The following is a 15,884-nucleotide window of genomic DNA, read 5'->3' on the forward strand; positions in this document are numbered from 1 at the left end:
TGTCCATGTTCACTACATTTTCTGTTATTGGATTTGAAAGCATCACCTAAAGAAACGTGAACACACACAAATCTGCAAAGCATAAGCTATCAACTCCTTCATTTCGCACTTAATTAGTGAAATTACACAGCTCTACACTGTTAAACTGATTGCTTTCTGACCAGAGTTATCACAGTAGCCACAGAATCATGGCTATTATCACAGTAGCCACAGAATCATGGAATTTTGGGGAAGAAAAAAAAAAAAAGACATCATCTTCTTGCTCCTTTCAATTTGCCCCTTCATTCTTTCAGAAATCCCAGCAGACAGCGGTAAGTGATACATGCTTTTACCATTTGTTTTACTCATAATCAATATGAAGTTGTCTGGAAAAACCATGCACATATCTGGGGGATGTATTCAGTTACGAGAGCACAGTATCACTTAAAATGATGGCAAGCAGTGAGGCTGGAAATGAGGACACAAAGAGGGGCAAAGAGTGCTCCATGAAAAAAAATCTGGATTAATTTGTCTCTAAAAAAAATAACCTAAAAAAACCCAAACAACAAAAACCAGAGGGGACAGTAAATCTAAAACCTTGAAGTTATTACTGATCTTAAGACTCATCCCAACACTCTTGATCAAGATTGACGATATGATAACCCAGAAAACTTAAAAGTAAAATTATCAGCTTCTTTAAAGCATTTTTCTGAAGTGCAGAGAGCTGGGTGGGTATGTGCCTCTTGAGCAGTTGACTTACACAAGATAAAGGGTGTAAATCCTAAAGATCAAAGGAACCAGTTAGCCTGGTCTATCTAAAAATTAGCATTGGTAACAACTCCAGCAATAGTTATTCATTGCACCATCATCTCTTTTCATCAGAGTTAAGGAGCTGCCACTGGTGAAGAAGTGCAGAGGTGGACAGAAACTATTCCTCTTCGTAAAAACGGAACAGCCAGCAGATCCTATTTACCCCAGCTCACGAGCTCCTATTTTAAAATTCACAACCACTACACAAAGTGTGTTTTAATATTTTCTGACAGAGAAGACATGCAAGCCTCCATCTTTTTCCTTACTTGGAGAGGAAGTAAAGTGTTACTTATGGTTCACTTTTCTTCCCACTTCTCAGGGTTGTCGAGGAAGTCTATGCGTAGAGAACTGATCCACTGCACAAGGGAAAACCTTCAGATGCTTTATAACTTCTGAGATAGGACAGCTTTGTTGCTAGGCACTAAAGGAACTAGAGATCATTACTGACTGCCCTCTGTATCTTGTATTTCTAAATTACTCAAAAACCCTATCTACAGACTTCCTGTCTGTGGGACTATTTGCAAGGTTTCCCAGACGTGTTCCCATTTTTTAACCCAGAAAAAAAAAAGAAATCTGTGCTGACAAAACCCATTAAAATCTCTCTATTTGTTCAAGACTTTCGGACATGTAATGGCCAGGCTAGAACAACAGCTCAACAGTTCCTAGCAGCCTGTTGTATTTCAGCCCTACGAATTTTGGTGTCAAAGACACTGATGAAATCATAGAATCATAGAATTGTAGAACAATTCAGGTTGGAAAAGACCCTTGGGATCATCGAGTCCAACCATTAACCCTCACTACAAGTTCACCCCTGAAATGAATGATGAAGATGGGTATGCAGCAAGTCCTACCTGGAAGGTGTCCCTGCTTCTTATCCTGGAGGGAAATATGGCACCACTCCCCAGCCAACTCATGACTCTTATCTTTCCCATTCCTCTCTGTTCTTTCCGATTTTTCAGGAATTCACACATTCCTCTCAGAGATTCTAGCTGACACCATCCACCTCATGTTAACAACAGGCGGGAGTCACTACAGGATCAAACCAAGACCTGGATGTGCCATCATCTGGGTTCCTGTCACCCTCCAAAAGTCCCTTAGAAGAGCAATGTCCTGAGGAGCTGAGCAAAAGCCTCATGAAGCAGCCAGCAGTGAATCATGGAATCATACAATCATTAAGGTTGGAAAAGACCTCTAAGACCACCAAGTCCAACCGTCAACCCAACACCACCATGACCACTAAGCCATGTCCTAAAGTGCCACATCCACATATTTTTTGAACACTTTGAGGGATGGTGACTCCACCACTTCCCTGGGCAGCCTGTTCCAGTGCTTCACCACTCTTTCAGTAAAGAATATTTTTTCCCAATACGAAATCTAAATCTCCCTTGGCACAACCTGAGCCCATTTCCTCCTATCCCACCCTAAAAAACATCGACACAAAATCCAGGCTCTCTCCACGTCCCTGCCAATTACTGCAATAGCAGAATATGGGAGAAACAGCTCATGACCCTCCCTCCTGCACCAGCGTGGAACAATCTGGTATTTGCATCCCTGGCAACTGTTGCACCGTGCACAGCAACAGCTTCTGTGTGGTACAAGGCAATAACAGCGTTAAGTCTTGATCCTGCTCTGTTAAGTGGTCTGCTTATTTTCAGGACTGAGGCTAACTACCAGATAAGGAAAAAAAATACAGAAATTCTATTGCAAAGAAATTGCCTACAAAGCGATGTTTGAAAGGAATATTTATGCCACAATGCTGAGCGCTCAGAAATTGGGAAAGGTCAGATTTATGGCTTCTTGTGCAATCTTCATGGCTTGGCTACTTAGGAAGGGTAGCTTCTTTAGGACTGGACATTATTTTCCAGCCTAAACTAACTTGTGCTCACATACAAAAGTGACTTCAATCTTTTAGTCAAATATCCATTTAATGTCAGCTATCTTTGGATACAGATTGGGTGAATCTTCTTTGGAATAATGACGACTCCATTTCTGGCACTGTTCCCTGCTATATCATAATGCAGCTTCCAGACCATCTGTGTATTTTTGTCTTCTCTAACACCCCTAAGTTAGTTTGCCTGGATCTGACCTCCCTGAAATGCTCACACACCAGACACATACACCGTTTCACAGCTGGGACTGATGTGGTTTTACACACTCAGCAGCCCACGTTCATGGGGTCATCGCTGTTCCCATCAGGACCTGCTGCGCTTGGCACAGCCTGAAGTCCGGTCGGAGTTACTGGAGTTATCAGGCTCTGCAAGGAGGTCCCAGAGAGCCAAGGGAGAAGAGGCAACGACCTCCCAGAGAAAGAAGAGCTCTGACATTGCTCCTGCTCACCAGTGAACTCTGCAGAGAACTCTATGAGCACGACTGTCCACAGCCACGGCTCTGCTTCCGACTGAGAACCTTGAGGTTCTCTATCCCCCTCTTAGAATCACAGAATGGTTTGGGTTGGAAGGGACCTTAAAGATCATCTAGTTCTTAAGGATCATCTCATTCCAAACCCCTTGCCATGGGCAGGGACACCTCCCACTAGACCAGGATACTTCCAGAAGTATCACCATGTGAAGTCACGTTAAAACCCGAGTTATTCCCATGCCCTCCTTCTCCTCATCTAGCAACATCCTTACTGCATTGGCACAGGTATTCTTCAAGGCAACCATGGCCACTCAACAAATTGTATAGAAAAGTATATTCTCATTAAACAAGAGTTCGGTTCACACTGCCCAGCCGTTGTCCTCCTTGACCTCCTCCATAATGGTCCAAATAAATCATGGCATGGTGTGGGAGGAGCTACAGTAATGTGCTGGGTTGAGCCAGCACCCAGATCCTGGCAGTAGCTGTGATTAAAGGAAGAATTTCTGTTCTGGACTCCCTATGCTTCGCTTGAAAACATGCAGAGCCAGTTAAGCCACCATTCAGGAGGAATGGCTGAGGTGGAGCAGAAAAGGTTTAGATGCAAACTTATGGCACGGTGATACCAGCAGAAACCTGGAGGTCAGCATGGGCTACTCAGCAGAGATTTACCAAACCTTTGTCCCGCCTAATTTGCCCTTTTTAGAAAAAAAAATAAAATTACGCATTCAAAGCCTTTGGTGGATAAAAGCACTTCAGAGACAAGAAAATATGCTATGAAACATAACAAGAGCAAACGTGATTTCTAAGGTGGCTCCTAAGCCAAGATGAATTCCCACACAAGCAAAGTGAGACTAACCAGGACCAGCTTCAGACACCCAGCATCTTTCCTGCAGCTCCGAGGGAACTCTGTGGATACGCCAGGTGGAACTACATACAGCAAAGTTGATTTAAACAACACTAGTTCAGCATCATGACCAATGGAACACAGCCTTAGAAAAACAAACAAGCTACAGCCTTCAGAGTCCATGATTTTATTTCATTTTTAGGAAAGCCGGCCGTGCGAAGGTAAATTGAACCAGAACACGGGCTTTGGCTGGGAAGCACTGCGCTAGCCTCTCAGCAGATCAGCTGATGGAGAGCTCAGGAGAGGGCTTGGCAGCCAGCACGGCAGAGAAGTCCTCTCGAAGGGCTGGGAGTAGCAGATTAGCGAGTGCCTCCACTGCAGCCTCCTCATGGGGCAGCTCCCCATGGTAGCCCTCCCCCTCCCCAGGCGGTGCTGAGGGGGTTCAGAGGGTCTTGCCCAGGGCCAGGGGTGTTCCTCTCTCCACAATGAGGATTCCTCAGTGGAGATCCCCCAACTTCATTTCCCACCCGCTCATATCTGCCACGCTGCGGTGTTCATCCCCTGCGCTTCATCTGCTCCATTCTCTCATCTTCCTCACCTCCCTCGACACTCTCCTGGCTCCCACCTCAGCCCCCAGCACCTCCACAGCCCGCCCAGCCCCTCCAGACCTGCTTGCCTCAGACGACCACCTTATTTTCTCAGATCCAGACTTCATCCAACTTCTCCTGTGGGCAGGGAGTGTCACTCTTGTGCAGCTCCACAGGACCTGTCCTTCCACCTGCCCATAGCCCCAGGAAGCACACTGGTGGTGGTCCTCCATCCCGTGCACAGAGAAGAGGAGGCACACAAGCCATTCCCTCACTCCAACACAACAAACACCAAAAGCCCCAGAATGCTTCCTAGTGGCCCTTTCATACTGAGCACCATGGGCAGGAACACCATGATTGGTCCATTTGGATCACCTGACCCATCCTTGCCTCCCCATAGGCACAGCTGCCCCCATCACCCCCTGGAATTGCCCCTAGGCCAGGGGCCTCAGAGAGCTTCTATCCTCGGAGGTCTCAAACCAGGACAGCACCCAACTGGACTGTCCCCAGGAGTGACCTGTGCCCACTAGCCCTCATCTTGTCCATGTGACTCCTTGTCAAACGGGAGTCTCCATCTTTGCAGCCACCCTTTAGATGGTGGTAAGGTCTCCCCTAAGCCTTAGGGGGCCAGTTAGCTCAGTCGGTTGAGCATGGTGCTGATAACACCAAGGTGGAGGGCTCGATCCCCGCTCAGTCCCCATGTGTTGCCTGATCTAGTTCAGAGGCGTCCCTGCCCATGACAGGGAGGTTGGATTAAACGATCTCTAAGGTCTCTTCCAGCCTAGGACAGTCTATGATTCTGTGATTGTCAAGGTTGAACAAACCCAGTTGACTTGTCCTCACATGGCAGCTTCTCAGACCTTTGATCATCTTTGTGGGTCTTCTCTGACCCTTGACAGCCCATCCACGTCTTTTTGTATAGCCAGGGCCAAAACTGAACACAGTATTCCAGGGCTGGCCTGACAAGTCCTGGGCAGAGCGGGATAACAACAACTTTATCTCTGCTGGTGATGCCTCTATTGATGCGCCGAGGATCCCCTCGGCTTCTCTTTGTTTACGCTGAAGGATGGCTTCAAATAAATGTTCTCCTCATTCCTGTTAATTACTGTTTTGAAATGCTATTGATTTTTCTTTTCAGATCATGGAAATGCCTACTGAAAACATTTGAGTACGCATAGACACGTGTACCCATGTATATAAACAAACATACAATTATACTCCAAGCACTAGTTGTGGTTTAAAACCTCACATGCTTCTTATGAATCTAATAGATATTTCTGTTTTGTTTTAAATTCCTCAGATGAGAAAGAAAAGAAATAGACTTCTTTTTCTGTGGATTGCAGCATTGGAAAATGTTCCTTTGTGTCATAAGGTCAAAACTCATTAACCAGCAGTTGTTCTCATCTGCAGGAGCAGATAAACCACGGGGTTTAGGGTACAAATCAGAAAATTAAGGCAGTACCAGGTTACCAGTTTGAAACCTTCAGACATCATTCCAAAATGTGTTGCACTGGTAAATGGAAAATAAAGGACACCACAGATGCTTCTAATAATTCCAGTTTCAAGTCAATTTTCCCTCCTTTGTCTTAAAGAGCTTTTGATGTATAGTCACAATATTGTCTCTCTCTCTGTTTTTAATAATTTTATATTACCTCAGCAATATAACTGTCCTGAAATATACTGAACTTTAATCTTTGAGAGATCAAACACGAAGAAACATGACGGGATAGAGACTGGCTGGCTTGGGGGCAATATTCTCTCCTATAAAAGATAGCCCACAGCAAGATAAAAATTGCTCCGCGGATTCCCTGAATGTCGCATCTTTAAGAGAGGCTTTCGGACCCATAGAGAGGGCAGACTTGGGGCCACACAAAAGAAAAAAAAAAAAGGTCATGGTTGAAGAGGCAGCTGAAAGCAAGCCTGCTCTCCCAGAGCTCAAGGATGTGGTTTGGGTGACTACATGCTTTAAGATCGGTCCCAGCACCCTCAGACCTCCTCGGTTTAGCCGTGCGTGGCAAGTCGAGCGGCTGAGAATTCTTTGGCCACTGTCTTTTCGACAGAATAAATGTGCTGGCTCTGTGTCAAGCAAAAGAAGTATCTGGGACAAAGGTGCAAGACACTGGGATATCTGGGGAGGGGAATTTAGGAAGCAGGAGGCAAGTCTGACGAGCACAAAGGAGGTGCTTTTGAAAAATGCAGCTGGTGCTTCCTCTCCAAAAGACGTTTGGTCTCCATTAGCTTAACCCATTGCCTCATTTTTCCACTGAGCTTCTCCAGCAGAACCAGAGGTGGTGAAATTCAGCTTAGCAAGGCTGCTCATCCCATCCCCCGGCCACAGAGTGATGATGAATTCTCATTTTTAAAGAAATACTGCTTAAATTAATGTAACGTAGAGTAAGGATGCTCTAATTTTATTTTTTTTCTGCAAATACAAAATTGACCCTATTTTTTTTTGTTTTTTTTTTTTATCATACTTGGGAGAAAAAGCCATTTTTTTTGTACAAAATCATTCTTTTCAATGAATTGGTTAACACATCTCTTTTGGCTGGCTGGGGCACCTGCTTCAGAACACAATCTGCGCAGGTGTTTGTGAACTCGTACTGCAAGATCCAATTTGTCACAGGTACAGCCTGAAGGTTCAGGGTCTCATTAAATTCATTAAAACTCCTGAGAGCGCTCCAGAAGGCAGAAAGCCTGATTCAGCCACCTCTAAAATCAGTCCAAAAGCTCCTAGTGGATTTCCCTGGGGTTTATGCCAAGACATAAAGAACAAGAAGAAGAAATGTTTCGCAGAACTGGCCTCCCTACAAGACCACCGTCTTTGCCATGCGTAGACAGCCCTCCCCAGAGCTTTAGGGTGATCATTAATTTCTAATTAATATCTATAATTTATAACCATTGTACCCTATGCTTGCATGGGAAGGGTGGGTGATGGAGCTACCTTAGTGCTTTGAGGGACTTAATGCCTCCTGTGCCATGGTGTGAGAGGATGGAGGGTGGTTTAGCTCATCACCATCTTCCCACCAGCATACCCAGTGCCTCCTGAAAGGCCACGTAGCTCCTCTTTTTAACCCAAGTTGTGCCTGGTCTACCTTGACCAAGCTAGGCTTAATGGCATGAAATAGAATAAACCAGGTACCCTTTGGTCAAATGATTCCCCTTGGTGAAGAGACAACGTTCAGATATACTGAAAAGAGTGAATCCTGCCAAGGAGCCAAATACCTCCTGATAAATAGAGTAACCAGAGGCAGGAGAAGCTGAAGGTTCTCATTCCATGGAATTGTGTCCATAGGGAAGAACATGTGTTTGTACTTGAGGTCGTTTTTTACTGCCTGCCTTGCTGTCAGGAGTGTTTTGAGTTAGGTGGACGGTTTAAAGTTCTCCTGGTGAAGGTAGGCTACAGAACAATTTTGGAACAAGAAGCAAATGTCACGGAGGATTTCCAAGCCTGCAACCTTCTTGGATATCCTTATCCATGCTGAGCAAATAAAAGATTCCTTTTGACAATTTCTCATGCTCTGGATAAGCACATGCTGGCCCTTCTGAGTCTTCCAGCCCAAATCTCTGCACAAGCAGTTCTCTGCTTTATTTTCTGCTTTCAATCCAGAGCCTGCAGAAACCCACTGTAATCACCCCTCGGTGGGAACAAAGGATACAAATCTCCATTTCGGAACCCGCATTTTGGTTTTTAAATCAGCAAATATTTATACTCTTTTAGAGAAATATAAGCTAACCTGGAGGGAATGAGATTCTCCAGATTGAAGGCTTAGTAACCAGTGTTTATTCAGAGTTTTATATCCAAACCTCTGGAGCTTCTCAACCCATTACTGCATTTCCAACAGTCTTGGCTGTCCCATCTCTTTGAAGGAAGAAGGGATGATGATTCTCACGGGAAGCATTAGGAATCTGGAAGATTCCCTGTTCCTTCATTTGCCGTGAAAATAGCTTTCATCTCTGTGTCTGCATTCTTACCTGAGAAGTAATTCCTTAAATTCTGGCAACATTTATTTTGCATGCTATCTAATTGTTATATAGAAGCTGCATTTTTTCTCCCTTCTAATCTCTCCTCGATGAATTCCTCCCTCTCTATGTTAGGATTTGTTCCCCGTGCTTCAGTTGTGAGCCAGCCTGGGATTTCAGCCTCACAGTGCAGAAACTTCACCTGCTGAGAGAAGGGCAGGACGGGGTCTTCGCAAGAGTTTTCAGGTGTATTGTTCAGTGCTGGTTTACTGTGAGCTGTGAGCCTAAATATATTTTGACCTTAAGGACCAGGCTTACTTTGAAATACAGGAAAATCCCTGAATTGAGCTTTGAGTGGGTTTGCACTGTAGCTCCTGGTTTGTTTGTTTTTTTTCTGTTGTTTGGCTGCACATAGTGTCTTCTGTTTCTGAAACCAAAAGTGGCCGACTGCCTTTAAACTGAAACTATTGAAAATTCAAAGCACTTAATATTACAGGCTAAGAAATCCCACAGGAAAAAAAAATGGGTGGAATAAAGGCTTCTTCCTTCTCAATGAGTTGGATGCTTAAGATGCAAAAGAACTGTCTGCACAGACGCAACCTCTTGAAAAAATATGTGGGAGTGGGCGAAAGAGAAGATAGATCAAGAAGGACAATATAGACACTGTCTGATGAAGAAGATGCCAAGAGAGGACTGCAAAGCTGTGTATAAAGGTGAGAAGGCATTCCCTACCTTCCGGTGATGTTAAAGCTATGATTCAGAGAAAAACACTTCATTCCTGGTCTAGTCGAGAGGTGGCGTCCCTGCCCATGGCAGGGAGGTTGGACTAGATGATCTCTAAGGTCCCTTCCAGCCTAGGCCATTCTAGGATTCTATGATTCCTGTAAAACACTTCCGTTCAAAAGTAACTTTTTAGCACTTGAATCTGACAACCTGACACAGATAGAGAAGTTATTAAGACGTAACTACTGTCTGAATCTTCAGTCAAAGCAAAATCTGAGCTGGCACGTAACGTATTTTCATCGCTGATCGAGATGTAAATTCAATCCCCGTGGAAGCTGACGCCTCAGGTTCATACAGCACCTCCGAAATCACAAAAGCCCTCGCCGTACAATTGCAGATTGTTCTTGAGCCGCAAGGACAGTTTCGTGTGATGGAGAGGAAGCTCGACAGCTCCGCGTGCTGCTGTAATGCCGCGTCCCGTGACAGCTTGTACGATGTCAAACTGAAGAGGATGAGGATGGTCAGATACTGGGATGCACTGCCCAGGGAAGTGGCGGAGCCACCGTCCCTGGAGGTGTTTAAGGAGAGGCTGGATGTGGCACTTAGTGTCATGGTTTAGCTGATGCGATGGTGTTGAATCATGGGCTGGACTTGATCTCAGAGGGCTTTTCCAGCCTCAACAACTGTGCGATTCTGTGATTCTGTGAAGAGCTGGAAGGGCGATGCCGGCCCTTGGCACGGAGGAGATCGCAGCCAAACCCTCACCATCCTCACCGGGTCACGTCATCCCACTCCTGTGTGCTCTGCCAATATCTGCTCAGTCAAATATTCATTTAGTGCCACCCTGAAGTAATCTGTCTGCAAAGAACGAGTCGCAAAACTCTCACGAGCGTTTCAGCCGACTCCCTACCTGAGCTGAGCGAGCAGATTTGAGCTGCCTGTCAAATAGGAAACACTTCAAATATCTTACACCGAGATGGAGGAAACACTGATGTGTTTACATTAAAACGATGTTTTAATAAACAGCAGCATAAAATAATCAGTGTTTAATATCATCTCTGGCACGTGAAATACAAAAATGCACGTCTTAATTATAAAATCGCCTTTGTTATTACATTTTCATGCTTGCCTAATTGAAATGCCCATAATTAATAAATCAATCATCAAGTAATACAGTGATTAAACGCATGCAGTGAAAACAAAGAAAAGTATTTGTATAAGGTAGTGGCTGAATATCACCGTAATATACTTCAAGGACATCTACATCAGGTTAAAAAGAAAAAGAAACAGGCTGAGATAGAAAATGCAGAGATGTATTTTCACTTCTGCTGTACAAAACATTATCACACTTTTGTGCAAAAAAAAAAAAAAGATAAAAATAAAGTCATATCATACAACATTGTCAACCGAGCAGAAGATTGTTTTCGTTCCGTGTACAATAAAAACACTCATTCAGTACAAAAAAAGAGTCTGTGAAAAGCTGTAACGTACACAGCGCTTTTGTAGCTCATTTAAGTGGTTTCAAATGAATAATCTAGATTGCTTACACCTGAATGAATTTTTAGTAATTACACAAATGTCGTATTTTGAAGTCGAAAGTTAACACTAATTCACATTATTAGAACTGACAGACAAAATTGCTATCAACAGATTCGCTGCCTAATGGAATGTGAGTTTCCCTTTTTCCAGGGTTGCTGGAGTCATCGTCACCAAAATTACACCTTGATCTGAAACAATAAATATTCCTGGAAAAACTGATTGTCATACATAAAATCGTGGTTTGGAGACTTTCCGTTAAACAGTTGCATAGCAACAAAAAGGATATAAAATTTCTGCTTTAACTACTAGAATATGAAATGTTACCTTTGAATAAGTTGATTCAGGTTCTGAAATTAAAATGCTTTAATTTCATGTCCTTTAAGGCAATTTCTTAGAACTCCAGCCATCTGTAGGAGCCAAGAGCAGACGATTTTTGTAGGCTGCAAGTTGATAACTCAAGCTATCGTGCTGCCATAGAAATGACTTCTGGTCTGAAACTGAGCTCAGATTCCCAACTTTAAAAAAGACCAAAATCCTACCTGAAGTAATTTATTTGGCTCTCAGATCACATATTTGAAACGTAACCCTTGCCTGCAAAATTTACAAATATTTTAGCTAGCTATTGGAACTGAAATTGCACACCCAGTAGATCTCCGAATGTTTGCATCTCCTAAAAAAGAGACAAATATTAAAATATGCTTTCAGTATAAAAGTTTCTGTGATTTAAACCACATCAGAGGTTTAAAAAGCTGTGAAAAAGCGTAGGATAAAATGCTTTCATTTAAAAGAAACTAAACCCCAAAGAAGTCCCCCTTCTCCTTTTTGATTTGTCGGTGGCTCTTAACGAAACGATGCGTCCATTGACAAAGTGTTCCTACCACAACGATCTCTGTCTGGTTGAGGCTGCCCATCCTGGTAAGCAGTTAAACTTCACAGAAGATACTCGCTGCAATGTCTGTTGAACAACCAGAAGAAGCTTTAATAAAATATTTGAATAGAAATCTTTTCTACGCCCTCCTAGTTTTGCGTTGTAAATAGTTCTATTTACAAAGGCCTCGCTTTATTTACAATTCCGCTGAAATCATAGATTCGTTAGGTCCATGGATGCTGGTGTCTCCCAACAGGGAAGACTGCTTCGAGTCAATTTTGTAGGGTTTTTGAGTTTTATTACCAAAAACCGTAATACCGATCCCCCCCGGGTGACTAGGAATGGACATGTGAGACAGCAAAGGAATATTTGCCTCCTGGTTGGAGCCCGACGACGGCAGGCTAGTGACGTGACCCGTGCTCGTCGATCCGCTGGCGCTGCTGGGAGAACGGCTCTTTGGAGGAGGACAGTGCTGGATGACCCTGGGCGGACCTTGTGGTTGATAATGGGCGGCTGGGAAAGCAGCGTAGCCCGGCGGGATCGGGTACCCGTTGATGGGGATGTAGCGCTGGTTTTGAGGTATCGGCGGTCCGATGAAGCCGGCAATTTGGGCCTGCGGGATCCCTTGGGCTGGAAACATGTAGTTAGGGTACCTGGGGTTACTGAGATTACTAACGGGGCTGGCGCTGAGGGAAGTCGTTTGAGTGGTGGCGTTCCCACCCGAGGGGGTAGTAGAACTAGTGTGGCTTGAAAGACCCTCCCACGAGCGCAGCCTGGCGTGGATTTCTTTAAACCGTGGCCTCCGGGATGGCAGATCGTGCCAGCACTCTGTCATCAGGCTATACATTCTGGGAGGACAGTCTTCAGAGCACGGCAGCAGTTGTCTTTTCCTGATCATCTCTATGACTTCTTGGTTGCTAAATCCGTAGTAGGGTTGGAGTCCAAAGCTGAATATCTCCCACAAAACAACTCCAAACGACCAAATATCTGAGTCGGAGGAGAACTTGCCATACATAATTGCCTCTGGTGGCATCCAGCGAATTGGCAAGAGGGACTTGTTCTGAACTCTGTAATAATCTGCCGAGTAGATTTCCCTTGAGAGTCCAAGGTCTGAAATTTTCACGTGAAGCTGTTCCCCAATTAAAATGTTACGAGCGGCGAGATCTTTATGAACAAAAAAGTGGCTCGACAAGTACTCCATCCCTGCTGCGATCTGGACGGCGATATGCAGGAAATCCCCGTGGTCCAGGCTGGATTTTACAGTCCCGTCCTCGTCACTGCTGCAGCCGACGTCCGAGTGCGGCGACCTCATGATGAGAAACTCGTGGAGGTCTCCTTGGTTCATGTACTCGAAAAGCATGCAGACGGGTTGCTCCTGGGTCACAACGCCCAAGAGGCAAACGATGTTGGGGTGATGGAGCTCAGCCATGAGCGACGCTTCTTGCTGGAACTCTGCCCACTGCTGGGGGTTGTTGAAGTCTTTCAGTGTCTTGATAGCGACGAGCTGAGCGTGATCCATGCCTGGAAGGTAGAGATGTCCCTTATAGATCTTGCCGAAAGCGCACTCGCCCAGTTCTTCCATGAAACGAACGGCAGATAGAGGCAGCTCCTTAGCCTTGCTCTGTTAAAGAAACAACAGCAAAACCACCTTTAGAAAAACAGGACTGAAAATGTATTTTTAAGTAAAAGATATTTTTTGCTCAGCCCTGGGAGATGCAGGCACTGGTGAGAGGGGAGCAGCCCCAGCTACAGCCTGAGGGACACCAGCATCCCACCTTTGGTGAAGCTCAGGGCCAAGTGCTGCCTCATCTCTGGGCACCCTGCTCCAAAATTAAATTTAGAATTACTTTTTACCCTCTACACAAGATCAGATACAAGTAGCGAGTATGAGCCATAAATGTAGGCAGGAACCATCAGCATTTCAGCCAAGGTGTTTATATACTTGGGCTTGGGCATTTATATACTGAAAATCTGATCTGACTAATGTCAGGAATTGAGGTAACTGATATACTTTAAGTAAGTACATGCTGAAGCATTTGCTGGGCCAGGGCCTAAAGTTTTAGCAGAAAACTTTTCTTCTAAAACACTATATCCTTGTAGCCAGTCCTTCCTCGACTTTGCTATTAACCCTTCTACGTACAGGAGGGACTATTTCTGCTCACACCCAACTGAATGCTCAATCCTGAAACTCGCAGGACGGAGTCAGCTGAGAAACTGAGACAGCGGTCAAAGAAGAATGGCAAAATTTTAAAGAACGTTATTGTTATTCTAGGTGCATATATTTATTCCTAGGCCATAACAAAGATGTACGATTTTCAGATGTTAACTTCCACATTTGCTTGTAACACCTGCACCCAAACTCACTCATTTAGTGCCCTCGCTATAGCCATAAGTAGTAGTTTAAGGCTAATGAGTTTGGGATCCATGTTTCGTAAACTGGTGTAAACATTGACATTTGCATTCCTGAAATAACAGAACATAGTGGCAACGTAGGAAGAGAACTGATGTTTAAAAAATAATTTGAAAAAGACATTTTGGAATAAATGAATTCTACTCATATTGACCACTTAGGACTTTTAGATAAATACTGCATTGATGATAACAAGAACAACGACAACGACAATGACAACAACAACAATAACAATGATGATGATGATGATGATGATGATAATAATAATAATAATAATAATAATAATTCTATTAAAGCAGGCAGCCAGTAGACAGCACAGTGATGGCAGGAAATTAACTATATTGTTGAGGAGCAGATGGTTTACATTATACAAATCCTTTAGGCTAAAACTTGTTTAGGTCTGGCATATTGTAAATTATATTTTAGTAATGAAAGTGAAATGACCTCTGTCTGACCTGAGGCTGGGTTTGTCTGTTTGAACCAAGAGAGTGGAAAACTATGAAAGAAAATGAAGTCATAAAGTTTTGGCAGGAAGGGCTCATTTCAAGTTAAGCGGTTATAAATCTGCTTAGTTTTTGTTTGACAAGTATTTGTCATAAATCGGTGTACAAAATGTAAAGAAGTGTAAAATACATACGAGGCAGCATGCCAAAGTAAACCGAGTACAAAGGGAGTGCAGTGAGAGCGAAGCCCACCGCCCCTATCTCTTTATCGGCTCCCTCCATTAGGTGAATGACAAGACGAGCTGAGTTTATTATATTTTTTTTTTCTGAAGGCAATTAAAATCCCTTCAAACTGAAAGAGGCTTTGGGATGCGACGCTAACGGTTTCATTTGCACGAGCAAATGCACATCTACCTCAGCCGGAGCTCGAAGCCTAAGCGTGCTTTTCCCCAAAGTTGACGTTAATACTGGATACGGTATTTAAAAATAGGATTCTACTTCCTTGCTTTAAAAAGTTTGTTTGAAAGGCAATCAAAACATGTGATTGTTACGGAGTTCAAAACAAGCCTCTCTTGCCAATTTGCTGGAGAGCTGAGGTTCCTGGTGGGAAAATACAGAATTAGTCTAAATAAAATGGAAAGCCTTTTGGAGCACGTGACTCAGAACATCAAACAGAAATGGCGTGTTCCGTATTTGCAAACATTTGCTGCTTTCCTGCATTGTGCGAGTGAGGCATCAGCGGTCGAGGTGGAATTCGTGGCCTCGTTAACATGATGATGACGTTCTCACTACCTTCACTTTTAGCCTGGATTGCACCCCAAATATCTAGTAGAATGGGGTCCAAATAGCGAATGCATATTTAGCAAAATATTCCATGGAGGCTGGATGTGAGATGTCCTTTTGACATTTACCTAATTCAGTGGGTTTTGTACTATTATCAGCGCTTCGATACATGGCTACTCTAAGTTGTATGTGAAAACTGAAATTAAGAACTTTAAAGGGCCAGTGTGGCGTGGGGAGGTTAAATATAACAATAGACCAAAATCTGTCTGATCGCCCTGAAGAGACACCCTGCACAACAGTCACACTGGCACCAGCGGTTAAAACAGGAATCCTAGCAATGCTGACATTACATTGTGTAAAAACATCTCCTAGCTGTGTTACCAACGGGCAAAAAGCAGTGCTGCATTTTCCAGCAGAGCCTCACGATGGGTTTTACTTCTATCACTGACTTAAAGAGGCTCCCTGGCTTCTTCTGTGTGCTGGAATTTTCCTCTACAACAGTTTTCCGTGTCTATCCCTGCACCTCCAAAATAGTTAGGGGGTCACAGCTCCATCCATCCATCCACCCACCCACCCATCC

General features: G+C 44.1%; 1 protein-coding gene across 1 annotated transcript; it reads right to left on the reverse strand.

Moving 5' to 3' along the window:
* Nucleotides 1–10,561: 10,561 nt before the first annotated feature.
* Nucleotides 10,562–13,289, reverse strand: ROR1 (receptor tyrosine kinase-like orphan receptor 1; the record flags this gene model as incomplete). Its single annotated transcript, XM_009868117.1, has 1 exon — nucleotides 10,562–13,289. A coding segment is annotated over one exon (1,425 nt), but the record flags the coding sequence as incomplete, so codon positions are not given.
* Between the last annotated feature and the right edge of the window lie 2,595 nt (nucleotides 13,290–15,884).

Source organism: Apaloderma vittatum, unplaced genomic scaffold, assembly GCF_000703405.1.
Source record: "Apaloderma vittatum isolate BGI_N311 unplaced genomic scaffold, ASM70340v1 scaffold39894, whole genome shotgun sequence".
In the NCBI taxonomy this organism is placed as follows: Eukaryota; Metazoa; Chordata; class Aves; order Trogoniformes; family Trogonidae; genus Apaloderma; species Apaloderma vittatum.